Source organism: Dipodomys merriami, unplaced genomic scaffold (genome assembly GCF_024711535.1).
Source record: "Dipodomys merriami isolate MVZ:Mamm:240054 unplaced genomic scaffold, mDipMer1.0.p SCAF_51, whole genome shotgun sequence".
NCBI classification, from domain to species: domain Eukaryota; kingdom Metazoa; phylum Chordata; class Mammalia; order Rodentia; family Heteromyidae; genus Dipodomys; species Dipodomys merriami.
Window position 1 is genome coordinate 7,139,937 of NW_027206080.1, and position 20,152 is coordinate 7,160,088.

A 20,152-nucleotide genomic window follows, 5' to 3' on the forward strand; every position below is an offset into this window, starting at 1 on the left:
GCTTACTTCACTTAATATAATTTTTTCCAAGTCTTTCCATTTCCTAACAAATGGCGCAATGTCATTCTTTCTGATGGAGGCATAGAATTTCATTGTGTATATATACCACATTTTCTTGATCCATTCATCTACTGAGGGGCATCGGAGTTGGTTCCATATCCTAGCTATGGTGAATAATGCTGCAATAAACATGGAAAACCAATATTTTCATATACACATAGATTAGAAGATTCACATACTACAGCAGCTGCCTCTAGGTAGGAAGATTAGAAGTAATTTTTAATTTTGGTACTTTACTCTTCCAACATTCATCTGCAACAATGAGGTGTATGTTTGTGTTTTGCTATATATATATATATGCATATATATAGACATACATATGTGTATCTATATATGTAGATGTACATATATACATATATATGTATATATACATCCATCCATATATAATATGTATATATACATCCATCCATATATATGTATGTATGTATACATATATGTATAAATGTATGTATACATGTATATAATATTCCTTTACAAATCAGTGATTTTAGAGTTAAAGATTCTGCTTGGCCCATTGTTAGTCAGAATACTGAATCCCTTGAGTAGATGGTTTTCCCATCATAGAGCCGCACTATCCAGTCATTTATAGATGAAATCTTAATATTCTTGCCCAGATTAACAGTGTTACCCAGGTACCTTGCTCTGTTGCATTCTCATTCCTGGATACATGCTTGAGTGGTTTCAGGAGATTGTGAAATATATTTGTGGTGGGTCCTTTCCTAGACCAACTAAAGCTAAACGTCTGGGGTAGGCATTTGTGTAAGGAGCCAAAGGAAGTTCTAATGTACAGACAGATAGTCATCTCCCCATGCCCAACCCCATCTTATGCTCAGATCACCTGAGGGTAAGAGTCTCTTGCAGTGGTTCTTAAAAATACAGATGCCAGGACTAGATCTAGACCTGCCAAATTTTAACTTTCGCCAAGAGAGACCTTACAGCCACCTGTCACTTAATGGCAAGGTGATACTCTGAGAGATGTGTCATTAGGTGATTTTTGTTGTTGTGTAGGTCTCAGTGGCAAAGGTCATCACTGCACAAGGTCTCTTGACACAATCAAATGACATGTAATGATTTCCCTCATTTGTTGTAACTAGAATGTGCCTATAAATCTACAAGTAAACACACTGGGTGGTAAAAGACAAAAAAATTACACTTGGACATGATCAATTATACAAGACTAGACATTCACATAGTGAGACCAAAGAAGGATATTCTTAGGAGAGGATCACAAAGGCTCAATAGTCATGTGCATATGATCATACAAAATGATGTTTATTGAGAAGAACTCCAAGAATTGTTAACAGGAGGTTTATTGAGAAGAACGCCAAGAATCGGAAGCAAGAGTTTTTGGTTTTATTTTGCTTTCTGTGTTTGCTTTTGTTTTCTCTTCCCTTTGTTTCTGTTTTTGGTTTCCGTACCTTTTGTCTTCTATGTAAGTTTCGCTGACTTGGAGAGATAAGGGGGAACACAAAAGGGCGGGACAAACGATGAACAACTCACTAGATGATAACTCACTAGACACTGTGTTGAAAATGAACTATGCAACTTGTGAAGGTGGGAGGGAAAACCTGGGAGAGGACAAGGGAAGAGGTGACACCGTTCAAAAAGAAACGTGCTCGTTACCTGACTTACATAAGTAACCCCTCTGTACAGCACCTTTACAATAACAACAACAACAACAAAAGACATGAAGAATGCATGGGACTGCTGCTAGGTATATGCAACACACTCCTTTGCAGTTAACTTCGGTAAGAAGTACACTCTTAATAAAAGTATAGCAAGTACCCCAATCAGTTACATCATCATTTTTTATCAAGTACAGTGTGGATACATAATTGCATGGGCTATATTTCTATATGTCTGGCAGGGCAATAAGTATGTTTACACTATCATCTCTACAAACAAAGTGTTGCACTAAGGGACAGGACTTTTCCAGTTCCATGATAATCTTAGGGCACTGCTGTTGTGTATGCAGTCTGTCATGGACTGAAACCTCATTATGCACAGCATAACTGTGCTTAACAGCCTCTCTGGTGCTTTCCACACCAGAGCAGCAAGGAACCTCTCCCAGAGCTGTGAACCATGGTCTTCCTACACCAGAGGAGCACTTGAGGGAACAAGCAGCATTTCTGATGTCCCCGATTCTAACAAGATGTATGTAGGGCATTGTTAAGCTCTGTGAATTCTAAACTCCCTCCACATTCAAATGTGTAGACACAGGTGACAGCCATAGAAGGGCTCAGGATGGGCAGCACCATCACTGCCTAGAGACTCATTGGGGGTGCAGAGTGTGGGAGCCCCATCTCAGTCATGCTGAATCTGAACATGAGGATGCCACCCCACTAAACTTCAAGGCTCACTGCTGAAGAGCGGCTTTGTCAAAGGCAGGTTTGCAGAGATTGCCAGGTAGATGTGGAGGGTACTTGTAGACTGAGCCAGGAACATAAAGCAGGAGGTCCAGGACCACTGCGTCAGAGCATATCCTTGGGCCACTGAGCACTTGAAAAGTAGCGGCCTTACATCTCTGGTACATCCAGAGCCCAGGGTTCTTGTGGGCATCCTTATTATTGCCACTCAACCCTTGAGGACAAAACACATGGTTGTTGTTCACCCATAATTAGTAGGACCCGTTTTCTTTAAAAGTATCAGAGTATGGTGATTGGGATCCAAATTTTCAAAGGTGCTGATCCAGTTGTCATTTTGAATGCCCCTTGCAGAAGCAGAGAAGGACAGACTTCTTCCTTGTCTAACATCTGTGTCTCACATCTGTGCTCTGCTTGTCATGCAGGTTGTACAACCGACCCACATTAGCATGGTCCTCAAAGCCTCAGGTCGGCAGCGACCACACCCACAGAAGAAGAGGCCAGGAGGTCAGTAACTTGCCAGGTTCAAGGGACCGGGAAGCCCAGGAGGTCAGAAGAATGGCTCGAGTGCATGGCCTGCCGAGCCACATGCGAGAGGGTTCATGGGAAGTTGGAGGAAGGACAGAGCAAGTGATGAAGAAAGCAGTTTGGGAAGAAGAGCTGAGGATGTTGGGGCCTGCCAAGTGGCCCAGCGCAAGCCCGGAAAGCTGGAATGAGTCAAGGAAATTGGGGAGGCACATGTCCGATGGTGACGGAGAGAAACTGTTTCAAGATCTGTATCCGTTCGTTCAGGAAGAGCATGGGCTGACGTCTCAGAACAAAAGGAAATCCCGGTCACTGCCTCGAGTTCTTTCCCCTGAAAGCCTAGCTTGCACAGAAATTCCCCTTTCCATCAAGGACAGCTATTTACCAGGTGTTCCTAGAATACCCCCACATCCTTCCAATTGTGCACCACATTTGGAATCCACGAGGAACCCTGAGAAAGGTGCTACCCCAGCCCCTTTTCCCCGGCCAAAGTTTGGAAGGCCTGTTAAACCTCCTCCCTCCTACAGCTCATACCAGCCATCCAGGGCAGGAGAAAATAGCAGCTTTCAGGAGAGTGACGCAAACAGCTATCTGACCAAAAGTAACGACCCCAGGCATGACCTTGGGGTGTCAGACGCTGGTTTGGAGCCTCCAGTTTATGTGCCTCCACCCTCCTATAAGTCACCCCCACAACACATCCCAAACCCCTACCTAGAAGACACAGAGCCCATCCATGTAAGTGACAGCCAGGGTCAGCAGGAGCAGCATGGAGCCGAGAAGGATGGAACAAACTGTCCACTTCCTCCTGGCCCTGGTGGTGCCGGGAACACATACGGTGTTGCCCCAGTGTTGCCCCAAGGGCTCCCCTCACATGCTTACCCAGTTGCCACCTATGACGGTTGTGTTCAGTACATCCCCTTCGATGATCCGAGGATACGACATATTAAACTAGCTCCGCCCGCTGGCTTGTGCGAGGAAACAAAGTTCCGTGACAGGCAATATGACTCTGGCCCTGTGACAGCTCGAGAGCCAGCCCGCGGGCAATCACAGCACAATGGCATCCTCCTGCACCCGCAGGACCTGACACCCTCGTCAGACGCTGAGTTGGGCCCAGCTTCTGCACACCCCAACCCCCAATGGCTTTGGGGCCTACTCCCCAGGAATGGAGAAAACGGAGGCTTCACTGACCCAAGAGACCCCAGTGTGGTGAGTGGACCGTGGTCAGGAAGATGCCCGGAGAGTCAGGCTTCCTCCCCACACTCCCAGAGCGAGGACACCTGCAGAAGCCAAACCAAGCTCCGAAAGTTTGAGACTGGGATTCAGACCAAGAAAAGTTCAAAGAAAAAAACAAACGAGACCATATTTTGCTTGGTTTCCATCCCAGTTAAATCAGAGGCCCATCTGCCAGATATAGATACGAACAACAATGACTTAAAATCACACGCCGAGGGAAAGCCGGGGCTTGATAAGAACGCAGATCTGCAAGAACAAAGTCTGCTGAGCATGTCTTCCACCGACCTGGAGCTGCAGGCTCTCACAGGAAGCATGGCTGGGAGGTTCGTGTTCCTCAAACAAGACCTGGAGGAACTAGAAGACAAGCAAACAAATGACCTCAAGTTCGTGTACCTCACAAAACACAGAGAGCTCAAGTATTCTGGCTCATGGCCAGGTCACCAGTATAGAGATCAACAAACCCAAACCAGTTTCCCTGAAGAAGCCAAAGGCCCTCGGTACCTCCCTGCTACAGAGCCGGGAGAGCCAAGGAGCCCAGATCCCACCCTGCCCTTAGACCTTCCTGCTTCTGAAGCATCCTTGCACATGGCTTTAACCTCCACTGACCAAACACAGAAGCCGAATGCCCCTGACCTCAGGGGTCAGGTGTCCCTCAGCCCATCCAGCAACAGTGCTTTTTCCAGGACTTCCTCATCCAAAAATGTGGCATCTATGCCCAAAGCAGATGCCAGTCAGCCCTGCGTCGATGTCCACGGTCAGGACCCTGAAGCCAAGCCCACAGCTAAGCCAGAGGTGGTGAAGGGAGAGCCCACAGCTGCCCGGTGCAATAGCGAACAGCTGTTTGGTCAGTTTCTCCTGAAACCAGTTAGCCGTCGGCCTTGGGATCTGATAAGTCAGTTAGAAAGTTTCAACAAGGAGCTTCAAGAAGAGGAAAAGAGTGAGAGTGAAGGCAGTGGTGACAACAGCAGCCAGTGCAGCGAGGCGGATCTGCAGCACGGAGCCTGGGCCAACAGCAGACCAGGAGCCCAGGGCCTCCACAATAGCCACCCGGAAATGAGCCCTGAGCAACAGCCACGTCCCCTGCCGGCACCAGAGGACTCAGAGACTCAAGTGGGAAGCGTTAAACGTACGTCTGAGAGCTGGAGCATAGAGCCGCGGCCCAGCGGGAACTGTCCTGGCTTCTCCAGCCCCACCCAGGCAGAAGGTAGCAGGGGCGACCCCTTCCAGTGGGGAGACGCAGGTGCCAGGATGGAGCAGCCAATGCAGGCCGCTGTAAATGGCCTGTCCAAGCTTGCAGTCGGCCCAGGTCCTGTGCAAAGATGGGTGACTTCAAGACCAAGTGACACAAAACCAGCAGGCTCAGCTTACTGGGCTGAACAGAAGGAGCCTTCAGAAGGTCTCACCAAAGACTTCGGTGCTGGGCCACTGAGCAGAGGGGTCCTGCTGAAGGGGGAGAGTAGTAGAGAGAGGGACACGGTGGTCCCGCTGTCGATCGCTCACAAAACCCGAGGTCTCTCAGCCCCAGACCTGCGGTCCACAGGGCTCAACCCTGAACAAGAGCAAAACACTACTGAGTTAAATGGGGCTTTGGGTGGAGAGGGTGCGGTGGAAATCCCTCCAGGTGAGTCTCTGCAGGCCAGGGCAGAGAGGATCCTAGGCATAGAGGTGGCTGTGGAGTCCCTTCTGCCAGGTACCAGGGCAGCGGGACAAAGCCAGCCACCCAAGCCCGATGCCAGTCCCTGCAGCCCCGATTTGTCCACAGGAAAGTCAGTGCCTAGGTCAGCACCATCCGGGGGCCCCACGTTGGCCACTGATGCCTTCTATGGCAGGAGAAAGTGTGGCTGGACCGAAAGTCCCCTCTTCGTAGGGGAGAGGGCTCCCCAGGCATCGGCGTGCTCAGGTGTAGACAGGGCCACTGTGGGCCACACCACTGGCCCTGAGCCTCAGCCCAGCTCCTTGGAGTCCAAGACCTTTGAGGAGAAGGATCTGGAGGTCAGGCCACCTTTCAGGTCCACATTGTTCCATTTCGTAGAAAGGACCCCAAATGGGACAGGCTCAGAAAAGAGGCTTCGGAGCCCTTCCAAAGTGATCGAGAGTTTACAAGAGAAGTTGGCCTCCCCTCCAAGGAGGGTGGACCCTGATCGCTTGATGCGAATGAAGGAGGTGAGCTCAGTGTCGAGGATGCGGAGTCTGAGCTTCCACAATGCAGACTCCACGGAGGAGGCCGAGGACCCCAAGGCCTCAAGAGGCCATGACTGGCAGCCAGGAGATCTTGTGTCAGGGAGCAGTGAGGACCCAGCCTGGAGACTGGGGTACCCCCACTCTGTCTCCAAGGGTTTCATCCCTCCAGAAGAAAATGGGCATCCATCAACACAAAGAAGGGAAAGGATTGTGGACCCAGACTTCTGGTGCCCAGGTAAGCAGTTTAGGTCCGGGAAAGGTGTTTGCTATTAGTTTTGAATCCTAAGATTAGATAGGTAGATAGATAGATAGATAGATAGATAGATAGATAGATAGATAGATAGATAGATAAATAAGTTGGTAGATAATACAAATTTACATATTCATAAAAGATAAAGTTGACCCTGTGAATGGTTCCGGCAAAAAGTTATTCATTTCCATCAGGTGTGGTAGTACAAGCCTGTAATCCCAACACTCAAAAGGCTGAGGTAGGGCGATCAAAAGTTGGAAGCCAAAAGCTTCCCTGCTATAGGGGATTTCTCACCATGGCCTTGACCAGTCCTGTACACAGCTCTTTAGATATCACATCACCATAACCTTGAGCCATTGCACATGCACTCTTTGAGAATCATGTCATGGCCCATTGGCCTTGGAAGACTTGCACATAAGCAAAAGACTATTGGATCCCATAGGTGTGCCCTGGAATGGATACCTAGTAATAGTGGTTAAGCAAGGATCCATGGAGAGCTGTGCAGGCTTCATGGAGTCTCTGATTGGTTCTGGGCATTGATATGTCCCACAGACTGTCCAATGATCTTGAGAGTTACATAGTTCTCTCCTAGAGACACTTTATTAACCTCTGCACAATGCACCCCTGGAAGTGCCCTCCTTTTGGACCTCTCCTGTCTAGCAGGAGATCTGTTTATCATTTTCTTCAATAAATCTTTGCCATTGTACTCCTAAAAAAAAAAAAAAAGTTGGAAGCCAGTGAGAATTACATAGCAAAATGAAGCAAACATGAAACAGAAAGTCTTCATCTTTGAAGAATTATCCAGAAGTTTTCTTCAAAAATCATATTATTGTCATATGTTATGAAAACTTTATAGAAATTGTATATGTTAACACTTGTATAAAACTATCTACATGACCAGCTTTTCAGAAGTTAGTGAAAGAGGTGAATGCATTTTGTTTTGTTTGGTGCTGGCATCAGGGCCTGGGTGCTGTCCCTTAGTTTTCTTTTGTTTTGTTTTCACTCGAGGCTGGCGTTCTACCACTGAAGCCATAGCTCTGTTTCAGCTTTTTAGTAGTGAATAGGAAATAAGGGTCTCATGGACTTTCCTGTTCATTATGGCGTCGAACCTCAGTTCTCAGATCTCAGTCTCTTGAGTAGCTAGGATTACAGGGGTGAGCCACCAGCACCCAGCTCAAGAGGTGTGGCTGCTGGAAAGTCCGTGAAGCTAGTTGAGACCCCAGCTCCTCTACTCATACTTCCTCCCTCCACAATGCCAACGGTTCACCCACATGACCCTCGCTGCCTTTAGTAATCCCTAAGAAAGGACACATAGATGGATTTGATCCACTCCTTGCCCTTTGGGCTGGGTCTTACATGGCCACCTTTCAGAACTCCTTGCTTGCCAACCTCTGTTGTTTTCTTTTCCAGAGATCACATCATTTAGGATACTTGAGAAGATTTAGTGGACTAAGTGAACAGCTTTGTCCATTCTTAACACTTCATTTCTGAAAAAAAAATCCACCCAGTGTCTTAACTCATTTTCTCAGAATATTGGAGGCTAGGTAGTTGATAAGGAAAAGAGGTTTATTTTGAAGGCTGAGAAGTTCCTGTTGGGGAGCTGCATTTGATGAGGGAGGGCCTTGTGCCTTTCGGTAACATGGTGAAAAAAAGCAGGAGGTCAAGCAGAGGCTGCCAAAAAGCGACTGTGGAAGAGGGTGAGGGCGGGACAGGGGGGAGACAAACCATAGCACTTTACAGAATGTTTCATAAAGCTTTTGGTGCTGGCTTCAGGAGCTCAGGCCTTCTCTTGGTTTATTTGTTTTGGGGGCTTCCTGTGGTCCACTGAGCCACAGGTAGTTGCCCGTTGACAACAACAGTGTTTTTACCTCAAGTGAGTTTCACCTTCTCAGCTCTTACAAAAACAGGCCCAGTGCCAGGCACTGATGGCTCACTTTCATACTCCTGACTGTTCAGGAGGCTGAGGTCTGAGGATCGCGGTTCAAAGCCAGCCCAAGCAGGAAAGTCTGTAAGACTCTGATCTCCAATGAACCACCCTCAAAACCGGAAGTGGAGCTGTGGCTCAGTTGGTAGAGTGCTAGCCTTGAGACAGAAAAAAGAAAAGCTCAGGGACATTGTCCAGGCCCCCCAGAGTTCAAGTCTCAGGACCAGCATCACAAACAAAAACAGGCCCAGAGAAATTCTTGGGCATGATGTTAAGACACCAGACATTCATCAATCATGGAGCCTCCAAATGACTAAAAGAGGAGCGGAGGTAAATATTGGAAGTTGTACAGGTTGGAGAAAACCACACTTTACAAGGCTGGTTACTGGATACCCCTTGCTGAAGCTGACCCGTCCATCTCCCCCAGTTGCTTCCAGCAACTCTGCTCCCTGCCACCTCATTTCATTCTCTGGTTTGAAATCCAAGAATTTAGAAGTCGATGAAGACATGCATGCAGTTGTTTCCCCTGGAAGAATATAGAAACTTTCAAAATTAAAAATTCGCTACTCGGGGCACTTTGAAAACTTCCCACAAATAAATACTATTACTGAATGATTTCTAGGAGCATTGACCAGTGTGGCCCTGTTCCTTGGCAGAATGTTTTATTGAAATAACTTTATTTGTCCCAGATCTCTTGGGTCTTCTGCCCTGACAAGATGCTGTGGACTGTGGAAGGGAGCTCTGGGGAGGGGCTGACTTTTAAACTGACAGATAAGGCTATTTATTTGTCTTGTACAACATGGTATTTTGATGTATGCAAGTGTGGACTCAATGAAGCTAGCTAATTAACGAATGTGTCAGCTAATTAACAGATGTGTCACCTCACTCAGCTGCTTCAGTGGTGAGAACACTGCACACCCCCTGCACTTCTCAAGAATGCAGCATGTTGTCATTTACTATAGCCATCCGCTGCACAGTACTCTTTCCCACCTGTCATTTCCTGTCCTGTAGCCATCAGCACATCCCCCCACGCACCCCACCCAATATCCCAGCTCTCTGCAGCCACTGTTCTTTCTGCTCCCGATTCCTCTGATGTCAGCCATCTTTGATTAGACATGTGGGTGAAATCGCTCCGTGTTTTATCTTTTCTTCGTGCCTGGCTTATTTCACTTAACTGAATGTTCTCCAGGCTCCTCCATGTTGTCACAAAAGCAGAAGGCAATGTCTTTTCCACTCATAGTCTGGTTTCTTGTCCGGGCTGGTGTGTGGCCAGTGTTTCAGTGAACACTGAAGTACAGACCTTGCTCAGGTGCTAGTTTCATCTCTTCTGCGCATATACCAGGAGCGAGTTTGGGCAGCCACATGTACTGCTCCTTCGGTCTTTCAAGGACCTCCTGCCCTCCATTCTATAGTTGTATTAATTTATGTTCCCATCAACACGATGTCATTCTCCATCCTTACCCATATGGACATCTTTTGTCTTTTTTCATATACTTGTAAACCATCTGTGTATCTTCTGAGAAATATCAGTTCTGATCTTTTTCCTATTACTGATCAGGTTGTTTCTTTGCATATTCAACTGAGTTTCTCATATATTTTGGATATATAGTGTCTTGGCAGGTGTACAGTGTGCAACTGTGTTCTCCCCTTCTATAAGATTCATATTCTCCCTTCCCGCTCTTGCATTGGCATTTGAACCCAGGGCCTTTTACTTGCTAGGCAATTATTCTATCACTTGAACTTGGACTTGTGCCTCCCAATGTAGCTGGGATGACAGGCACGAAAAGACACACCTCCCACCCCACATTTGTTTTTGTTGAGATGAGGATCTCACTAGTTATATCCCTGGCTGCTTTTAAATAGTGATCCTCCTACTCTTCACCTCCCAAGTGGAGCCACTGCCCCAGCTCTTCTACAAGATTTTCTTTGCTTTGTTCTTTCCTTTTCTGTGTGAAGTTTTTTAGCCTGAAGTGATCTCACTTGTCAATTTTTGCTTTCTTTGCCTGTGCTTTTGGAGGTTATATCCAAAAAGATGATCAACCAAGACAGTGGAGTTTTCCCCCTGTTTTCTGCTGGTAGTTTCATAGTTTGAGTCTTAAGTCTTCAATTTTGAATTTTTTTTGATGTGGTGAGAGGTAGGTCTAATAGCATTTTTCTGCATTTGGATATTCAGTTTTTTCCAGCACCATTTATTAAAGAGATGATCTTCTCTCACCCTGTGTTCTTGTCTCTTGTTACAAGTCAGCTGCCTGTGAGTGTGTGTATATGTGTGTATGTAAGTGCTTTGATTGTGTTTATCCCGCTACCCTCCCCTTTCACCCCTCCACCGATTCTTCCCAAGCCCCTCTCTTACACTCTTGTCTCATTATTACTATTGTTAGTACCATTTTATGTCTAGATTCTCCATGTGAGCAAAAAACAAAACCAAAAATATGTAATACTTGGCCTTTTGAGCTTGGCTTATCTCACTCAGCATAATGATCATAAGATGATAACTCAGATAAATGAATCACCTTTTTTCCAAGCTTTACTGAGACATGATTAAGAAATAGAAAGTGTCTCCTGGAGGTGTGCCTTATCATATGTGCGTATTCTAAATACCACCACGATAATTAGCAAGTTTGTCTTAATGTGTGGTGAGAACAGTCTAAGCCTGCCCTCTGGCAGATGTCGTGTTAAGTGAAGCATTATTGCTTGTGGTCAGCCCATTGCTCTTCAGTACTTGTGTTTCAGCTGAGGGTTTAGCTCTCCCAATACCTCCCTTTCTCTCCCCACCCCGTCTCCTGGAAACACCATTCTTTTCCCTGTTACTTGAGTTTAACCCATATGCAAGTGAGTTCATGTAGCCTTTGTCTTTCTGTGTCAGGCTTAGGTCAGTTACCATAATATCCCCAAAATCAGCCATGTTACTGTGAGTAACAGGGTTCCATTCCTCTTTGAGGCTGAATAATATTCCTTCATGTATATTTCCATATAAATAGTTTGCTTGTTCACTCATCAGTTGATGGACGAAGAGGTCATTTCCATGTCTTTGCTGTGGTGTCCGTGCTGCAGTGGCGTGGGTGTGAGCTGGCTCTTCCACACCCTGCCTCATTTCCTTTGGAGACACACCCTGTAGTGGGACTGTGGGATCATGTGGTACTTCTCTTTTTAACTTTCTTAGGGAATCTCCATTATGTATCAATGATTCTACCCCTTCCAGGTTTCTTAAACATCTTGTCTTTACGAATTGAAAATGTCAGGCACTGGTTGCCTACACCTATAATCCTAGCTACTCAGGAGGCTGAGATCTGAGGACTGAGGTTCCAAGTCATCCCAGGCAGGAAAGTCAGTGAGTCTCTTATCTCTAATTAACTACCAAAAAGCTTACATTGGAGCTATAGCTCAAGTGGTAGATTGCTAGAGTTGAGCAGTAAAGCCCAGTGATAATGCCCAAGCCCCAGGACCAGCGCACGTGCGCGCGCACGCGCGCGCGCGCGCACACACACACACACACACACACACACACACACATTTAAAATTTTGGATTCAGGATTGTCACTTTTTCATATAGTGACCTGTTCTGAAAATTCATGTATTGAGGCTCAGTTTGGAATTTCTGTGGCAGGCTATAAAATGGATCCAATGGTGGTCTTGACTCAGATACACCTGTGTGTCCTTCTAGAAAGTCTCAGAAGACAGGTGAGCATCCAGCATGCTTTCTGGCAACATCTGGAGATTGGAAGCATCTCATTGCTGGCTGCTCCACACTGGAAGGACTTCATGATCCCTAAGCCTTGATGTCAGAAAAGTGTATTCTAATGCAAGCTTTGGCTAGAGTTGCAATTTACAAGGGAAAGAAAAGAATTCCTGCTTGGTATCAGCCAAGGACATCCTGGCTGGTTAAGAAACATCAGATTTATGGTGAATTATTTTTCACGGTGAAAACAGGAAGTACATCCAAACATTAAGCCACTCACTTAGCTCATCCATGTTGGGGTAAAAACCAGACATACTGAAAGGTCTCAGACTGAAGTTCTTACATGTGTAGATTTTGCTCTCTAAGCAAATTTATAGTCTAAAAATTAAAGAGAAAAACCAGCCAGTTGAACATGCCACTCACTGCCCTTTTATTTTTTTCATTTTGCAGAGTCGTATGACCCTAGCCGGGTAGAGCGGGTGTGACGCCATGTTGGTGGAGGCCAGGACCACTCTGGTGGTTTCAGTGTTCCTTGATTCAGTCCGTGCCCTCGCAGTGCCCAGCAGAAGGTGGAAACTGCTGGTCTGACTTCTTCTTTACCTTCCATAAAGGATGAGGAAATGCGTCCGTACAGAGTTGTTTGTGGAGATAAAACCATCTGTTTCATAGCATGAAGATCTAATGTCTATATTTAGAAGAGTTTTCACAGAAAAATCTCCTGCCTAATGGATTTGGCTAAGCTGGCACATAGTTTGGTGTTCAGCTGGCTCTGTGTGGAAATTTAAATATGGACAATGGAGTGAGTCGAACTGAAATGACTGGGAGTGTGGTCAGTGTGCCTGAGGCCTTCCATGCTCACGCTTGGGCCTAGTTTGGTCCTAGGCCTTTGCTTGGGGCCTGGGTCCTCTGAGCTTAGGGAAACATGGATTGGCTACATGTGATCCATTTCTATCAATTCGGCCTTCCGATGCGGGAGTCACTTTACTAGTGACTACCTTGCCATCAGAGAATAAAAGCAATACTTTTCAAGTTCCTAAAAGATAACACTTGTGGTGTACTACACTGAAGAGTGTTGTTCATCTGGCAGTGAAAATACTTCGATGGTTTGCAAACTTGCCATTGTCTGCTTTGCACTCAGTATTATCTATTTTTATTTTCTGAATGGATGTTTAGAAGTTCTTTATATGAAAAGTAATTGCTGGTTTAAAAATAGACCATTTTAACAAAGTAACTATATTTCTTTTTACAGAATTGCTATTTTTCTATGATGTAAAGAGTTGCTAGGTGGCAGATTTTTAAGGAAGTGTTATTTTATTTAAGAGCCTATCCCTTTGCAGAAGAGGAGCTCTGAGAGGGTCCCGTTCTGCTTTCAAGCACGTACCCCTGCCAGGCCGCACCTCTGCCTCTCTTCTCTCACCTTGGAGCTTCTACAGGGCTCATCAGCTCCTGTAAAGCTTCATGGGAGAATTCCCTATCAGTCACCTAACAGCCTATGACAAAGTTCTGCGGTCGTAACAACTAAACCTACCAAAAAGCATAGCTTCACTTTTGTATGTCTGCGCGGATCTGCCCTGAGAACCTGCCCCTTTAAAGAAATATGTATTTTTATCTAGAATGATCCTAAATTAATCTTGCATATTTTAAAAAAATGCTTGGAGACATTATATACATGGCATTACATATTTATATGTATATATGTGCCATAGCAAAAGTATTCTGAGGCCTATGTATTCTACTGTTTAATATTGCATTAAACTGCACAATGCTTATGCATTTTATATGCATTTGTTCCTTATTTCCAAGTGAGGAATTCTTACTAGCTTACATTTTCTATACAGTTTCTTTCTCGTTCCCCACTTTCCCTCCCTCCCTCTCCCCTATTTCTTCCCTTCCTTCTTTCTTCCATTCTATTCCTTCCTTCTTTCTCCTCTTCCTTTCTTTCTTCCCTTTTATTGTTTTTCTCTTCTCTTTCCTTTAAATCATCTTTCTACTTTGAGACATTTCAAATTCCTAAAATGTGAACAGTTGGCTGGTCTGTCCTTTGGCCCTAAATTGACTGACCAGGCTTTCATCATGCCTGCTCTTACCTACACCATGTGATGTTATTTCAAAAGAATGATGGATTTGGACTGTGGCAGATGAACTAGAATGGAGGTCATCCTGACAGCTCTTCTCACAGACACCTACCAGCAGTCTGACTTCACCATTACCCTCAAAGCTATCTCTTCCCAGAACTTGACTCTCCCGGAAAGTTGTAGTAAGGCTCTGGTTTTCACAGCAGCAAGATGACCCAACTCTTTTCTGAGGGGCAACTTGGTGGGACAGAGGTGCATTGCTTTATTACTGCTGGGCAGCTATTAAGTTCTCTAATGGAGCTAAATGCAGGCTGAGCCACCTGGGGGCTTTATGGATTGCTCTGTCCCCTTTCAGAAGCAAGTAAAAGGAGCACTAGCTATGTAAACATGTGTGCACACATTCGTGTGCATGTGTACATATACCTGCCTTTCTCTTAACTAATTGGATACAATCTAGAGATTTATTTTAAGCAAACAAATTCAGTTCTAGCTTCTTCCTGAAGAGAAAGATCCTCAAGGGTAAAAAAAAAAAATGTTGGACCTTATGTATGTTTCACATAACCCAAAATCTGATTCTCTTCTGTTTTGTTTTATTCTAAAGTGTTGTATCATATCATATGTTTCTGGAACCAAGCTGAATTTAATCAAAGTTATTAATATTTATACTTTAACCTTAAGTTTCCTGGATTTAAGCCTGTATGTAAATCATTTGGAGGGCAAAGGTTGACTTTCAAATCAGTAACTTGAAAAATGGGATTTTCAAACTTTCATATTCTGAAGCAAACAAGAGTCTCTAATCAAAATAACATTCCCAGAGGTTTTCAATTTCTTCTTATATGCACACAGCTGTGGCTGGAGAAACATTTAACATTTTGTGTCTGCCATTGTTTTCCCATGCACATGATTTCTTGGTGGTATTTAATAGTTTGGAGCTTGTAAAAATAAAAGTTCTAATTTTGACCATTTGAACTCCACATGAAATGTATTTGTGTTTCTAGATTTGCAGAGAGGGAAACGCTAGTAAACTGGCTTCAAGTGATAGAGAATGAACTCTTTGGCTTATCATTTTCAAACCTATGCTTTACAACTCTAGAAAAGATGCAGCCAGCCTCAAAGTGTATCTTCAGAATTTTTTTTCAGGCTTTCCTAATTACTTGGATTTCTTTTTCAAAAGATCCTAACATATAGATCTACCCTTTGATAGCTTGCCTTACCAGAACTGTGAGTCTAAGTTTTTATTAACGTGGCAATTCTCAGCAGAACTTTCTCTGATCCACTTGACAGTTGGTGAAGATCCATCGTTCATGAAAGTCCAAGTATTTAAACTAATAATTGAACCTAGAACCTGGCCACTTGTACAGCACAGAGGCTCGGGCCTCCTCTTGGTGGAAGATGTCTAATGATCATGCAAGGAGCTGATATTTTGCATACAGCTGCTTCCCAGCTGAGTAGAAATCACCCATGGACCTGAGCATTTACAACCCATTTCATGCTGTGGACTCCACTGCACCCAATAATGATAGTTGCCTGTGTGGGGTTTTGTTGCTTGTTTCTGATTAAATAATCCACTGCGAGGTGTCAGATTAACCTCTCTTGCAAAGTGACCAGTGGAGTAGAATCCTCCTTCTGTAAATACTTGATCTGAGAAGACAATTCCAATTCCTGGAGTTCTTACAAACATGGCATTGGTGGGTGGGAACATTGTTCTGCTAGATCTAGCTGTGCAGGTCAGAGGGTGTTGCTGAAGCTGAAGCTGTGGCCAGCCTGGGGGAATTTTGCATTTTCCCTTATGCTCTGTGTTTGACTGCACAGTCTATATCCAGCTCTGGATGGAGAGCTGATGTTCCAAACAAGATTTAAGAGTCAGCATGGTGGGAGGTCCTTTTCCAAGAGCGTGGGTTGGTCCACCCTGGGACCCACCAGGCAAAGAAGGGAGATGGTAAAATTCCATTAAAGGAAGAATGGTCTCCAGCCTGTGTGTTGTGTTGAACAGAAAAAGGAAGGAGTGGTTAGGACTCTAAATTGCAAAGGCTTTTTGAAAAGGTCTGTTTGGTCTAGCAGCCTGCCCCTTGACACAGTTCTTGGGTTCAGCAGCGGTGCTGGGAGGCGGCTGGAGCTCCTGCACATTCTTGGCCTTGACTTTGGAGCGCCCCTGTCACAGCTGGTTTCATTCTTACAGCAGAGGCCACAGAGGTGGCCGTTCTGTGGCTGCGGCTCACTGACTGAAACTAAACCCACAGGCAAACCCCGTTGTCCAGTTGTTTGTCCCAAAGCCTGGCTAGAGTGAAAAGTTAGCCTTGTCTCTACAGAAGCCAGTCCCTGAGTGGCTTACGGACTCATCAAAAGTGCAACACATTGTTCATCTTACCTCCCTGTACTCGCATCCCAGAGCCAAGCCACAGTGGCTGCTCACCCTCACAGAACAAGATGGTGACCAAGGCGACTTCAAGGAGAGGAGAAATTTGAATGGAAACCATGTGCTGAAGCCCGTAGAAAAGCAGTAAACTCTAGATGAAATACAAGTCAAGTCCTGCGGGGCATTAGTGGCTCACATCTATAATCCTAGCTACTCAGGAGGCTGGGGATTGTAGTTCAAAGCCAACTTCGATAGGAAAGTCTATGAGACCTTTATTTCCAGTTAACCACCAGAAGACTGGAAGTAAAGCTGTGGTTCAAGTGGTAGAAAGCCAGCCTTGACAAAAAAAAAGTTAAGGGATAGCACCCACATCCTAAGGTCAGGTCCTGATAATATCAGTGCACACACACACACACAATGTATAGGAAAAGCTCTGGTTATATTAAAGGTATCCATAGCGAATGAAGGCCTTTACTTTATGGACATGATTCTTGTTGGTAAGCCTGAAGGTTTTAATCTGAGGCCTGTTCTTCATTTGGATAGCCATGTCTGTTTGCAGCATGGTGGTTCTAAGGGGTATATGGAGATCCTGGCCCCTCATGCTTCTGGTTTTGTTATTGCTAATTGACCTGAGAGCTTCTGAGCTGTTTTGAATTTTGGGAAAATGGTCTCTTTTTCCCAATGTAGGCTTCCTCCCTCTCCACTTCCTTTTTATTTGTTTATTTTTATTATTAAGTCGTACAAAGAGGTTACAATTTCCTAAGTCATTCGGAGTATTATGCATCTTGGTCAATGTCACCTCATTACCTTTTGTGGGCTGTTTTTCTCATTTCTTGCTTGACTTCCCCTTGTGTGGGCTCTAAGCTCAATGGTTCTATAGGCTTCTAAGTTGTATAATATTTCAGATCACATTAGGATGTGGGTTTTAAAGGAAGGACTAGGTCTCAGTTGGTTTATAATTGAATCCATATATTAAATACATCTGAAAAATAGAAGTCCTTGGACTGAAGCAAGGTGAAAGGTGAAATGTACATGCAAGGGAGGCTGGGCGCTAGTCCTGAGCTTGCTCTGCTGTTCACTAGCCTTGACTGTGGCCACCCCTGAGTGGGGAAGGCGATTGGACTACGTCCCCCAGTTCCTTCCAACTATAAGATTATATGACTATTTTTTTGGCAAGCCTGGAATCTCATAGGGTCCATTGCCCTGCCAGAAGGGTCCAGAAGGAAGACAACTGTGCATGCCTGAGAACTAGGTCCTCACCAGGGTGGGCATCCTGCCATGTTTTCTCCACCAGGGTGGTCCAGTTCCCCAATCCAATAACATACTTTTCGTCCTTCACCCTGGCTATGTGGGACTGACAATATTGAATTCCTCCACATATTTTTCTTACACTAGGGCAGGGAGCAGGGTGTTTATGAGCCTGGCAGGCAGCCCAAGGCATTAGTCAATAGTGGACCATATAGACCACTTTTCTTATAGTGGGGCTGATGCAGGCCTTCTTCACATACATGAAGGTTCAGTGACATTCGTGTCGTATCCAAGTCAGGATTTCTGTACCTCACACGTGGACCTTTCCCCAGGCAATCAGCCTGCAGGGCACAGACTGAGAATGCCGTCAGCCACCTCCTCGCTCAGGACTCTGAACATCTGCACTGGCTCTCAGGAGTTCGCCAGGCCTCTGGCTTGGTTTCAGTTGCAGAGCCTATCTTTGAGTTGAGTTCAAGAAGCTTCCAGACATTCCGTTTGTTTCTTTTCTTGACTCCTTTCCTCTGTCTCATGCTTCCTGCTACATTACGTCTGGATATTTTGCCTAGCCCAACTCCTCGTGCATATTCCTGAGGTTAAGATAGCTGGGTCCAGCTTGTATAGAAATAAACCTCAATGTGCACATGTTTGCATAGGATTTCTCTTGAGTGTTCAAAATAAAATGCTCAAAGCTGGTCCTAGTAACTCATAATCCTAGCTACTTGAGGCTGAGACTAAGAGGAGTGTACTCTGAGGCTTGTCTCTGCAGAAAAGCTATTGAGAACCTTTCTCAACCCATAGCTGGGTACAGTGGAGCTCCACTTATGCTAAGCTACGTGGGAGGCTGAGATCCAGAGTATCAAGGCTCTAGGTGAGCCAGGGTAGGAAAGCACACAAGACTCCATCTCCACAGAGAGAACTTGGAATGGTGGTCCGTACCTGTGATCCCAGCAATGATAGGAAGACTGAAATACGCAGATTCCAGCTCAGGCTGGACACTGGAAGCAAGATCCTATTCTGAAAATAACCAGTGAAAATCAGGGCTGAGAACATGGCTCTGTAGAATCATACCAGCCTAGCAGGCCCAAGTCCTTGAGTTCAAATCCTCAGTATTGCTAAAAGTAATAATAAAAACCAATGTTTCTCATGAGCATGAGGAGAAAGCAAGGACACAAACATTCTTGGATTTTGTTCTGGGCCAAGCATGTTAAATGCACCAACTCATCTACTACACCATTACATGGGTGACAAAATGGGGTCAGAAAGACTGAGTCATGGTTTGTAGCATCTATTTCTGTATTTCAACACATCTAGAAGACGCACCATTATTTTATTTGTTATTTTCTGAATAATGAGAAGACTGCTGTCTGTGTTCCTTTTTGTGGCTGTGACAATAAATAAAAAATGAAAAACAAAAAAGAGCGAAACACGGTAAGGCAAGAACGGTTTATTTTGCCTCACAGTTTCAAAGGGCTGGATCCATTGTCCTGGCAGAAGCACCATGGCGAGAGGGCATGGTGGAGGAAAGCTGCTCACCTCATGGCAGCCAAGGAGCAGAGAGTAGGGAGGGAAGGGGCTGAGGACAGCACTTACTCATCAAAGTTGTGCTCCCAGTGATCCACGTCCTCCAGCTGCGTCCCACCTCCTAACATCTCCTGCAGCTGGGCCCTCCTGGTTGGGTTAGTCCATTGAGGAAGTTAGCAGCCTTGGAATCCAATTAACTCTCAGCTAGGGACTCAGCTGGCAACATGTGAATCTTTATGCTTTATATCCAAACACTCAATGAAATTATGACTTGCCTTCAATTATTAATGCATCTCTATTTCAGAGACATTAAACTGTGTCAATGAAATATGCTAATTAACCTCTCCACTGGCCTTTTCAGGCATGTTTCTCTCTCTCTCTCTCTCTCTCTCTCTCTCTCTCTCTCTCTCTCTCTCTCTCTCTCTCTCTCTCTCTCATCTAGGAACTGTACCACCATTGGTGCAAGCTGTGGGAACCCAGAAGCAGTGGCTGTAAATATAGCTGTGCATCCCAATGCCTCTACTATGTGAAAGAGAAAAAGACTGTGTGGGTATCACTATGTATTCAGTAGGGAGACCAGGACAATTCATTTTTCACTAGTGTGTATGTGATTTTTGATCCAGGCAATAGATACCCAAGCAAACTTCCAGAGTCTTAGAAGTGGTTCAAAAAAACCAGCTGTCAGCTCTTACATCAGTCCTTTAACTGAGTTGGTCCCGCATGCTGGTTGACCTTTG

At 45.2% G+C, this 20,152-nt stretch overlaps 1 protein-coding gene across 2 annotated transcripts in view; it reads left to right on the forward strand.

Annotated features, from left to right (window-relative positions):
- Jcad (junctional cadherin 5 associated) overlaps positions 1-15,259 on the forward strand; it is a 96,886-nt gene extending 81,627 nt beyond the window's left edge. For both annotated transcript variants that reach the window (XM_069998220.1, XM_069998219.1), the window contains exons 3-4: positions 2,849-6,597; positions 12,666-15,259. In XM_069998220.1, the coding sequence (XP_069854321.1) occupies positions 2,849-6,597; positions 12,666-12,700 (3,784 nt within the window). In that variant the 3' untranslated portion in view covers positions 12,701-15,259. The remainder of the gene's footprint in view (positions 1-2,848; positions 6,598-12,665) is intronic.
- Positions 15,260-20,152: the final 4,893 nt, after the last annotated feature.